This window comes from Monopterus albus, unplaced genomic scaffold (assembly GCF_001952655.1).
Source record: "Monopterus albus unplaced genomic scaffold, M_albus_1.0 scaffold20.1, whole genome shotgun sequence".
NCBI lineage: Eukaryota > Metazoa > Chordata > Actinopteri > Synbranchiformes > Synbranchidae > Monopterus > Monopterus albus.
This window is the reverse complement of record NW_018127900.1, coordinates 2,721,367-2,733,275: the sequence shown is the minus strand read 5'-3', so window position 1 is coordinate 2,733,275 and position 11,909 is coordinate 2,721,367. Positions and strand designations below refer to the sequence as shown.

General features: G+C 41.6%; 1 protein-coding gene across 1 annotated transcript in view; it reads right to left on the bottom strand.

The window, feature by feature from the left end:
- Positions 1-11,909, bottom strand: part of gpat2 (glycerol-3-phosphate acyltransferase 2, mitochondrial) — an 84,631-nt gene that overhangs the window by 3,078 nt on the left and 69,644 nt on the right. The window contains exons 11-21 of the mRNA XM_020593825.1: positions 11,429-11,608; positions 9,763-9,861; positions 8,893-8,975; positions 7,840-7,964; positions 7,655-7,725; positions 7,287-7,447; positions 7,028-7,131; positions 4,687-4,871; positions 4,054-4,131; positions 3,465-3,587; positions 1,377-1,380 (exon numbers count right to left, since the gene is read on the bottom strand). Of these exons, the coding sequence (XP_020449481.1) occupies positions 1,377-1,380; positions 3,465-3,587; positions 4,054-4,131; positions 4,687-4,871; positions 7,028-7,131; positions 7,287-7,447; positions 7,655-7,725; positions 7,840-7,964; positions 8,893-8,975; positions 9,763-9,861; positions 11,429-11,608 (1,213 nt within the window). The remainder of the gene's footprint in view (positions 1-1,376; positions 1,381-3,464; positions 3,588-4,053; positions 4,132-4,686; positions 4,872-7,027; positions 7,132-7,286; positions 7,448-7,654; positions 7,726-7,839; positions 7,965-8,892; positions 8,976-9,762; positions 9,862-11,428; positions 11,609-11,909) is intronic.

Here is an 11,909-nt window from a genome sequence, read left to right as displayed (position 1 = left end):
GTGCCAGGATGAGGATGAGGAAAAGTGAAAGAGTATTTTCCACTGCATTGATCCTGTTTGGATCTTTGCAATGTTAGAATGTTTAATCTGATTACAAATGTCAGTAATAAACATACAATTGAATTTATACATTTATGACAATTTCATTAAAAACTGAAGCATTTTGAGCTTCATAATCACAGATGTTAAGGTGGAGGTGTTGCACTGAATTGCATACAGGTGTACCTAATAAAGTGGTCATGACAACCAACCCTACCGAGGTGACAAACCCTCAAAACGATAAACAAGTCAGAGTAGGAATAGGAGTATTCGAAAAATAAAATATATTAAAAGTAAACTAAGCTACATCACCGGTAACATGAAAATATGATTTGACTGATATGGGACTGAAACACTCTGTCTAAACAGGTTTCAGTCAGAATGCAGGCGTTTCTCTTGTCACCTGAACGTCTAATTCAAAAACAATCTGCTTTGATCTTCTGCTATTACATCTGTCTGGCTGCAGGGATTTTCGCCCATTCAGCCACAAAGTGACATCGAACACTGAAATTGGATAATAAGGCCTGGCTTGCAGCTGGCATTCTAACTAAACCCAAAGGTGTTTCTTGGGGTTGAGGTCATGGCTTTGTGCAGACCTTACAGGTTCTTCCACACCAAGCTTGGAAAACAATTACTTTATATGTATCGATTTGTGCACAAGTGCATTAAAATGTTGAAGTATATCCTCTGCCCTGTAAACCTGCTAGTTTGTGTCGCATTAAAATAAAATAAATTGACTGTGCAGCACAAAAAAATAAAAGACATGGATGCTCATACCAGCGCACCATACTGAACAACCTGCAGCAGATACCATAGTCTGCTTCTGCCATCTCTATCTATTTAAACTCATCCTTGGGTACAAACCTCTGTTTAGAAACAGAGAAGCAATGTGAACAGAATTACAAAATGCAGGTGCCTTTTGAAAAACAAGGGTCAGTCTATGTCACTGAGCAAAATGAAACTTCTGAAGTTCAGGTGTTACTGACTTTGAGTCTACATGAGGCCAGGCTGATTGAGAATGAGTTACTTAGCATCTTAACTTGGATTACTGCCAGCTGCTTTTTAAGATCACCTAAAGTTACTTTGGATAAATGATTACCAGGCAGAAGAGGAGGAGGTAAGGGACTGTACCTGAGCTCACAAACCCCTCTGACAAAGCATGAGCTGCACAACAGTTAATGAACATGAACACACAGAAAATTCACATACTGGGCGCCTGATAACCGAGTGGTTCTGGCGGCGCACCATGTGCACATTGTGTGCTTGACATCTGTCACAGGTCTCATCCCCTCTCTGTCTATACCTCCCCCGTTTCCTGTTTCCCTAGAAAAAGTCACACAGCTAAGTGAGGATGAGGAGGTGGAGAGTGATAACTTTCTGAAAGGTGAGTAGCAGTGATTACACAGCGCTCAGTGTTTTAATATGCAGTCTGAGTAAACAACAATAAGGACAGCATGTATTTGTACCTACATGCTTGCTTGAACTACCACAGGCTCTTTTAAGCCCTTAAACTGATATAAACACAATGTAAACAACAGAGGTTTCAATACATCTTGGGCTTCGAAAATGTGCTCTGATGCAAGAAACTGCAATTAAATCTGTTAAACATTATAGATATAATGTTTTGATGAGAAACACTGTTCTAACATTGTTTTATTTATTTATTTTTTATTTTTTTACAAGGAAAACACACCAGTGCACCTTTAAATAAAAAGGGGATATTTTTATTGCATATTGATATGCAGAAAATCTCTACCGTGATCTAGCCTCAGCTGTTCTGTTGAAGTGTACATCCATCTACAACAATGCGCTTTGACTCTTAGTCTTTTTCTTCTTTCGGCTGTTCCCGTTAGGGGTCACCACAGCGAATCATCTGTTTCCACCTAACTCTGTCCTCGGCATCCTCTACTCTTACCCCAATTAACGTCATGTCCTCTTTTAGCACATCCATAAATCTCCTCTTTGGCCTTCCTCTTGACCTCTTGCCTGGCAGCTCCATCTCCAACATCCTTCTACCAATATAACCACTATCCCTCCTCTGCTCCTAAAGAGAACCTCAACATCCTCATCTCTGCTACCTCCATCTCTGCCTCGTCTTTTCCTCACTGTTACAGTCTCTAACCCATACAGCATAGCTGGTCTCACTACTGTCTTGTACACCTTTCCTTTGATTCATGCTGCCACTCTTCTGTCACACAACACTACTGACACCTTTCTCCACCCACTCCAACTTGCCTGCACTTGCCTCTTCACCTCTTTCCTACACTCCCCATCACACTGGACTGTTGACCCCAAATACTTAAACTCCTGCACCTTCTTGACCTCAGCCCCCTGTAACCTCACTGTTCCACTTCCCTCCCTCTCATTCATACACATGTATTCAGTCTTACCACGACTGACTTTCATTCCTCTTCTTTCCAGAGCAGACCTTCACCTTTCTAGGTTTTCCTCCACCTGCTCTCTGCTCTCACTACAGATCACAATGTCATCAGCAAACATCATTGTCCACAGAGATTCCTGTCTGACTTCATCTGTCAACCTGTCTGTCACCATAGCAAACAAGAAGGGACTCAAAGCCGATCCTTGGCTTTTTTCCCCATTAGGGGTCACCACACTGACGATTCGCACGTTGACATTTGGCACGTGTTTTACGCCGGATGCCCTTCCCGACGCAACCCTGACCTGAACCTGGGCCGCAGTGGCAGGAGCGCTACGCCCTAACCACTAGTCTATCAGGGAACCTGACTCTTACTCAGTGCAGTTTAAATTTAACATGTACTGTAATGACTCTTGAGGCTGTCACCTCAAAGTTAGCCCTTTTTATTACTGATGCACCTATGCTTCGAGCACAGTTTGACCCCTTTGGAAGATGGTCAACTGATTTGTGTTACTTCAAGAAAAAAAATAAATAAAAATCTATAAACCATGTACAGTGGTGACTTCTTTTAAAGCTGGCACAAACTCCTAATTAGCATTCAAGACATAAGAAGAAGAAGCAGCTTTATTTTACCGTCACTGTAACATTGTGACACGTACAACGAAATTTTGTTTGGAGCTGAGGGCCCCAGGCCACTGCGTGCATACACGCCACCATCACGGGCAACTTAGGGGGTTCAGTGTCTTGCCCAAGGACACTTCGACATGTAGACTGCAGGCACCAAGATTCGAACCCTAAACCTTCCGGTTGGGAGACGACAATATAAGATATATAATATAAGAGTCATCTGTGTAGGTGCTTTAGTAACTTCAAAGTGCTTTTTCATTTGGCGTTTCCGCTATTTCTGCACATGCCCAGTAGGCAGTCATAAAGGGTCCCATCTTTTGTAGGTTGGGCCAGCACAGAAAATGTTCCCTTTGATATAACCTCTGGTGTTTCTCTAAAGTATGTGAGGAAGACAGAGGGACCCAGCAGGGCTCTTCATTACCCTGTATGAATGCAGCTCCTCCTCCCCACAGTCGGAGTCACTGTGATAAGGGTCATCAGAGGTGGTCCAGCTCAGAGCACCCTCCTTCTTCCAGAAGTCACAGACAGGAACACCCCTGGGAATCTACACACGATGGAGGGTAGAACAGACAGCAGAATGTCAGTCGGTAACTCCCCCACTCTGTTAAGTCCATGTGTTACTGACTTAATGAACTTTAAGTCTTTTGTGACTCTGTATTGGTCTCTTTTTTACATTTTGTGTCAATGTAAAAATATTTTGATTTAAAAAAAAATCAAGTCTGACCCATTCTTTAACATAATGAAAGCTAACACTAAATTCCAATGAGGAAAAGAAGGCTCTGCACTGTAACTTCAAGCTCATTCCATATTAACATTTACTTGCCTGTGACTGCATTCACTAAGTTTGTATTACTGTCACTTTAAGGTTACATTTTTGTTTTCTAATTGACCGTTTGTCCTTGTTTAGTTTCAGTTATCCTACTAAACTGCTACTTTAGGAATAAGTTAATAAGTTATTACATAGTATTTTAGAGTCCAACTTTGAGAAATTGCAGAAAAATGTTTCTTACTTCTTCCATGACCAGGATCCCACAGCGCACCAGACTGTCAATGGCATCCAGAGCAAAACTATGGGATGACTGACAGGGCTGGAGAGAGAGAGAGAGAGAGAGAGAGAGAGAGAGAGCGCGAGATAAAGAGAGAGACAATGTTTAAGCTCAATAATGAAGCCAGGTTAGAGGCACCAGCAACCTCAGCCCATCAGGTAGGAGGTAGACAGCTGACAGAGAGCATTAGGTAAGTAGTAGAAATGTAGCAGAGATCAGAGGAGAAAGAGAGATGGCTGGCAGGGGGATGAAAACAGGAGCGCTATTTTTCGATGAGCAATGGGGTGTGAAACATAGCTGCAAGCAGAAGACACAAGAAAGAGCCACTGCTGAAATGAAAGGTGGGCAAACAGAGAAAGGAACAGTATTTCTGGCTCAGATTCGGAGCCCTTGAAGTCAGTCTGATGGAGCATGTACACAGCTACACAGTACACACACACAATCCAAAACTACACCATCCAGCAGAGCAGGATGAATGGGTGTTCAGCTCCATTAAACATCCATTGAAGACACATTTTGTGTGTGTGTGTGTGTGTGTGTGTGTGTGTGTGTGTGTGTGTGTGTGTGAGAGAGAGGGAGAAATGGATTCTGACTCACTGGCATGAAGCCTGGGGGAAGGAGATGGCAGAGCTGCAGGGCTCTCTCAGTCAGCTCAGACTGGCACAGCACCACATCAAACTCCATGTCACCTCTGACTCTGTCCCCATCCACGCCGTCACTCCTCACCCTGCTGCTGATGCCACTGATAGCAACCTCACACAGCATGGCGGACACTGCACACGCTAAGACAAAACACATAAGCATCAGAACACTTTCTTTAGTCCTTTAAGCATATACATACCGCGGGAAATATGGTGATTGGCATTAGCCAAAGTAAGCAGGTTTTGGTCTGTAAATTAGCTAAATATCTCAGTTTGGCTAAAATATGTTGGACACCAGACACAGTCTTTTACACAAGTGATATGTCTTTATTTACATTTTTATCCCTATTATCTTCTTTTCATGTACAAATAGGAAAACCCTGACATCCATATTGTTCATGTCCATTAATCAAACTGCCTTCACAGTCCATTGTGCTTTAAGGGGCTTTCAACAGTACACAGCCCACTGCCCACCAGCTTTACTTCCTTTACAACCAAAACAAGTCATGCAGGAATAATGAGTCATGCAGGAACAAGAGATTTTATTCCATAGTCCAAGTAGCTTCCGGTACATCAAAACCACATTATTTTTACCTCCAGCAGTGATGTTAAAGGCTATCCATGGCTTCACACCATTCTGTCTCTTAGCATCATATCTAAAAACAAAACAGCTGCACACTATACATGTGAATAAAGCTGAGTCAACTAATGACTCTTGGCTCAAGGATGAGCTGACATAAAACTCTTGTGAGGTTTTGATCCAGGCTGTCCATCAGTCGATGATTACCATCTATTTGGCCCTTTGCATTATGCGGTGTTTCCAGCTCCAATGTCACAGAGGAATGCCAGAACTGGCCAATTCAGCAAAATCCTGGATTATGTTCAGTGCCAGAGTTTTTGAAATTCTCGCTTTTTGCAATGTCTGCACATGGGGGACAGAGTGTAGTTAAGGCTAGGCAAAGATTTTTGTTATGGGAAATAAACTGTAGAGTATGTAGTAGTTAACACTTGGGTTAAATTTAGAGAAGAATCATCATTAGAACAGAAGAAACACAAACATTAATTAAGTCAAACTCACAACTTGCCCATCAACCATCCTGACTTTCTGCCTGGCTACCTTGAGTGCACCTCTTTCCTACACTGGCAGTGGATGGAAATTTTGAGGTGCATAATCACCCAATATGGGTGCAATTCCAAGGGATATTGGGGTGGTATTCTATATGCTGATGGAAGGATCCAGTATCCAGGAGTTTTAAAGCAGCTGCTGAGAAGAACTGCATCAAAGTGACCTTATAATAATAAACTCACACACAGAAAATAATTGAAAAACTTTGCAGGGTTGTATTTGCCTGCAGAGGTTTTAAACTACTACATGCCTTCCAGTCTAAATACGTTATATTTAATTAGCTATTAAGATGCTACATGCTAGAGTTGCTAAATTTAACTAGAAATGAAATAATGTCTGTAATAACTCTACATAATGTAAGCTAAATACATGATTGGACAAAGCAAGTCATCACAGATGCTGGGGTGACTTTAGTGTTTATGTTTCATAATGTAAACGAACATGCAGGGGAGTGTAGCTGCCCGTGTCCTGCTCAGGGACGCTTTAGCAGGGCAACTGTTAACTTTCCACTAGGACACTTTTACTGGGTTTAACTGAAATCAAGAAGTCTTTTACAAAAAAATACCTGAGGCTAAATTACATGCAGTACATGCATTCTGCCTTTCTGGGATTTAGAACAAGCTCTAAATCGAGGCCAGCAGATCATCAAAAGCAGGCTGTAGCATGGAATAGGCCTGGCTTGAGAACATCAGAGTCTTCGAGTTGAATTATAGTTTCCTCATATTATATTGCTGCCTCACTGCCATGGATGACTCACTTGTTAAAAGGGGCAGCACTTCAATTTTAAGGGTTTTGACGCTGGCAGTCTCTGAACATCACATGTACTGACACAACTGGAATTTTAGAAGAAAACAAGAACTGACAAAAGAAACGGTTCAAACCAGCGTGAGAGCTTCAGTGTCGCTAATGGTCTGGGGGGAAGTCTGCTGTTGCATGCACAGCACTGTGACACAGCTTGAAGCTTGGCATTCCTTAAGCATTAAAAATATTAAGTTGTAATACTTTAAAATGCCATGCTTAGAACTGATTTTCCATACTGACATGCCAACAGTTGGAGCCACAGCCAAGGCCTCCCACGAAAATAAGTTGCCTGGAGAAAACAGGGTCTCACCATGATATTTAGGCTTAAGCTTGTCAGCTACACGAAATACAAGCATGCAAAGTCACTCACCACCAACAGCTTCCAAGATAAAAGTGTGTCTGACAATGTGGGCCTGAAGGTTGAGGTGAAGTGAGGCGGCAAGAGAAGGGCGGGGTATAATAAATGGGTCTTTTCTAGAAGAAAGGACACATGACCAAATGCAAGACAGGCCATTAAAGAAAGCAGAGGTTTCCCTCAAAAGTAATGTTAAATCTTTGATAAAGCAAAGTAGTTTTTCAGTGTTTAAAGCTGTTTTTTGTTTTTCTTTTTGGATGGACAGTCAACCGACCTAGACGGCACTGCAGCAATGATGAGGTGAGGGGTGAGCAGAGAGAGGGAATGATGGACAACCTCCGCTAAACTTCCCCCAAAGCCGACGTCCTTGTTCTTCAACAAGACTTCCTCCGTGAGCCAAACCACATCACGACACAGGGCAGATAGACTCACACCCTGCGGAGTACAAGGATGGAGAAGTTTGATTCGAAAATCAGACATGAGCATTTACCATCTGGTGGGTATGACTCAGAAAAACACTGTCACACTAGCACAAATACCAATTCTTTCAGTATTGATCGATCATTAGGGGCAGGGGCCGATTTTAACTTTGACAGCAGCAAGGAGAAAACTGATCTGTAGACGCAGGGGTGATGCATATACCTTGCGGTGTCTGTACAGCAAAAGACTGGACACCAGACTGGTGGACATCACAGCTGTGCAGGAGGTTGCAGCTGCAAAGAGAACACACACAGACACAGACAGATAATGTGGCACAATTTGCATGCCATTAAAATACCAGTGTTAAAAAAAATCTTTTACGATTCAGCAGGGGTACATAACCCTACAAAAGATGTGGTGGAGGATGATGACGGTGCTGAGGTCTCTCTCTGGGTCAGATGGCTCAAGTTCAGATGCATAATGAGGAGGCAGGAGCCACGACATCCTCCTCTGCCCAAGCACAGTGTCAGTACTTGAGAAAACATGAAATAAGGAGAGAAGGATGTCAGGATGAATTTACAGCTATTTTATTTCAGGCTGTCTCAACTAACTTACAGTTGGTAAGGTCTAGGCTACTTCTTAGGACTGTCATTAAGTCAGACCCCATTTTTCATTCTTTTTATGGTTGAGACTTTTTCTTTTGCAGCCATTTAATGTATTTACATTCAGTAAATACTTTTCTATATACTGCAGTTTTTATTGTTAGTGGTGGTAATCCAGTGCAGTTTAATCTCACTGATAACAGCCTCAACATTCACTTTTGACTCTCTATACCTTATTAAAGCTGTATTACCTTAAAAGCGTTCGACTGGTGAGACATGGTAAAACATTTATTGTGAAGCAGCCACAGGAAATGCAGTAAATCTGTCACTGCCACGGCAGCCAGCCAAATATAAATTAAGCAAGCATGGCAGAGGCAGTGTTAAGTACAGAGGCATGTTAATGTTGACATGCACACAAAACTAAAACTGTTGATAACAGTCCAATCTAATTACGTCTCGCCATCTCTTTCATTAAGGCTCTTTTTTCTGCTACCCGCTCTCTCAAAAGAATTAAATACTGTATATGAACGGACAAGCCACTTTACTCGTCAGAGGCCAAGCAGAGATTGAATGGGGATGTTATTTTCTGTTATCTTTTTCACTGGCAGACCGTTTAACGTTGATGGTAATTGGACCGAGTCTAAGAGGATGAAAACTCATCAAAGCTTGTGTTGTATCTATGGCAGATTTAAGGTCTAAAGGAAAGTTTATCTTCAAAGTTTAAGAGAAACTAACTTTTTAATTTCACAAATGTTAGATAAAAAAAAAAGTCCAAATCCGAATCCCACTGTGGTTGGTTCACATACATTATGAACACTCACTCGTGCATCCAGGTACACACACAGGTGGTTTGATTACCTGTTGTTGAGAATAACAGGCAGCAACAGGTCCTGTAGAGGGAGCCATTCATCTACTCTGTTTCTCCATGACTCACACATCTCCTACACACAAACACATAATGTATGCACGCCCCCCCACCCCCCCACCCCCAAAAGAGTGTGAGAGAAAATAGACTTTTTAAAATCATTTAATACGGATGTTCTGGTTAACTGAGTTCAGAAAATTACACATTTAACATTTAATTCCATCTACAGTATTTTTGCTGCAGTTTATTCTCCTGGTATTACAAGCATATCTTAACCTTCATCTCGTAAACCTAGTAAAACTAACGCAGTCTAATACAACAGCCCTGCATTACTTCTACTTTCATGAAGGTTATAAGAGAGGTGCTTATTCAGTGTTATTTCGGAGGCCATAGTTTGTGGTGTGTTGATTTGTATTTATGTATTTTAAATATGCTTCCGTTAAAGTAAAAATCTGTTTATTTTTATGACCTAAAACAACATGTCTTGAGCTAATTTAGTTCACTCCCAAAGGTCAGTGTCACTTTGCCAGTCCATGTTGGGACAAGAAAAAGGAATCCAGAAAAATCTATTATACTCACATATATTTTTTTAGTTTTCTCTAATATATGCCATTTTCTTCCAAAATACTGGAAACTTTAACTTCTAAAATTCTCTAAAATAATTTAAATCAAACCAACAACCAGGCAGGGAAATGCCACTTTTCAACCAAACTGCTCACAAGCCAAGCCCACGCCAAGTTTAAAACCTGTGATCAGGTGTTAGACTGCTTTATTTTAAAAAATTCCAAGTCAAAATGGGTGGAAACCATCACTGTAAAGTATAAGTAGGTCTTTGTTGAGAATATGTTATTTCTGCCCTGCACCTTGAAAGAAAAGGGCTCTGCGAAGTGGATCCTCACAATTCCTCCTGGTCTTCTCCAGAGAAGAGACCATAGCCACTGCAACACAGGCTTCAGGCCAACCTGTGAGGATATGTAACACATACATTCATAAGAGTGCTACATACAATGAGTTAGTGATTGTATCATAATTAGGTCTTTGCCATTAGGATGTACATGATACTAATGAGCACAGTCAGTCTTGGGTGGATATTTACTAAACCTGTCACAAATTAGCCGTGCAAAATTTGGCATCACTGCAATTTTTCAATTTAGCAGCATCTTTACCAATACTTTATTTGAATGCACTTCCACTTCTAAGGACCTGGCGTCTGTACTGAAAGCTTATGGACCAAGATGGAGTGTAGCAAAATATTGATATTTACTGCAAGTATACTGAGATATTGGCTGAAGAGACCAAAAAACATATTTCCAAATTGTAATCACACATCCTTCTGCCAATTAAATCACCTTTCATTTCATTCAGTAACTGAAGCATGGTGTGAGCCTGCATGAGTCCATCACAATCTCCTCTGGCATAAGATGCTATTTACAAACATCCTCTCCTTCCTCAAACATGTTCTTAACAGTGACAACATCTCAAATGAATAACAGCTGCAATGCTGTCAGCAGTGACGCAAATCTGCTTTCTCCTGACGTTAAATAACAGTTCCCTCCACTGCAGCGGTGGTAAATCAGGCACCGAGGGTACTTTCCATGCTCTCCTCCGTTATTTTGTGTCCCTGAAGGTAAATGCCTTAAAATACAAATTGCATGATATCAAACATTCAACTTCCAACAGTGACGCAAAACCTAACTGCAACTCCTTAATAACATACACAATTTCACTGTTCAGCACCAAAAAATGTGCTGTAAAACCTTAGTAAATATCCCCTTAGAGTGTGTATATGAGTAAAAGAATTGTGAGCACAGTGACTGAATGACAGAAGCAAAATGATGAGGCAAGGACCTTATTATGCCAATTAACCGATAGCAACACCCACTCTTCAGTATCATCTCCAAGTGCAAATAACAGGGCAAGACTAATGGAGACTAACAGCAATCACTGTGGCCTTGAAAAAACAAAATGCAAATCTCAACTAATCAACCAACACTGGCGAGTGACAAATTAGAAAGCAAAGTTGTTAAAGAAAACTCTCAAAGCAGTACACAGGATCATTGCTAGCAATTTTGTTTTTAATCTAAATCAGGAGTTTGATGCTGTGGGGCTCCACTTTGACTGAACCTTAGTTGTGTTAAAAAATATTTATGGCGCAACACAAAACAAGGGAGTACAATGCTTGATGCAAATTGCTGCACACCAATGCAAAGTCTTATTAAGTACCTTAGTTGACTGTTAAGGTGTGCCACAGCCTCTACTGCAGCTCCAACTGCTGACCCTACTGGCAAGTGAACTAAATCACTGTGCAAAGCTACAGTAGCTAACCTGTTGTTTTTAAAAGACTGGCATGTACTTATCCCTTTCACCTCATATCACAGTACAGTCTCATATCACATCCTCCGCAACCCCCCCCCAACATGGGAGGATGCATCTCCTAGTTTGAAAGCCCTGTTCTAAAACAAACCTGAGGACATTACAGTTACAGGTGGCTCTTAATAAGTGTGCAAGTGTGTGTTTACATGCATCCACCTGTATGTTGGTCGTGGGAAGACTGTCGTAGGAGATGCCCACAGGGACCAGACTAACATCAGGGACAGATCCTTCTTTAATGAGCTGTCTGATGTGAGCCAGCCACTGCCCACCTTGGCCAGACTTCGCAGACACACCAACGCTTATCGCCTGGCCCTCATGCAGCAGCTCACGTACCAGCTGAGCAGGGAAGACAGATAAAGATGACAGAGACAAAGGTCTGCAAAGTCCTGGCAGTAGGGGAGCAATTAACATTAAATGCCTGCCATGCATTTTTAAAATATACATAAGGAATATAGTAAACCAGACCTGTGAAGCAATACAAAGAGGCAGAAGAACAGAGGGCGGAGGGCAGCTGAGGGAGAAGTCAAAATCCAGGAAGCAGGCAGGATAAAGAGCAGAAATAAAAAGGGACTGTAGGGGACACTTCATGACATTCAGAGATACTTCTCTTGCCCCAAGTACTGTTTTCCCCTCACAG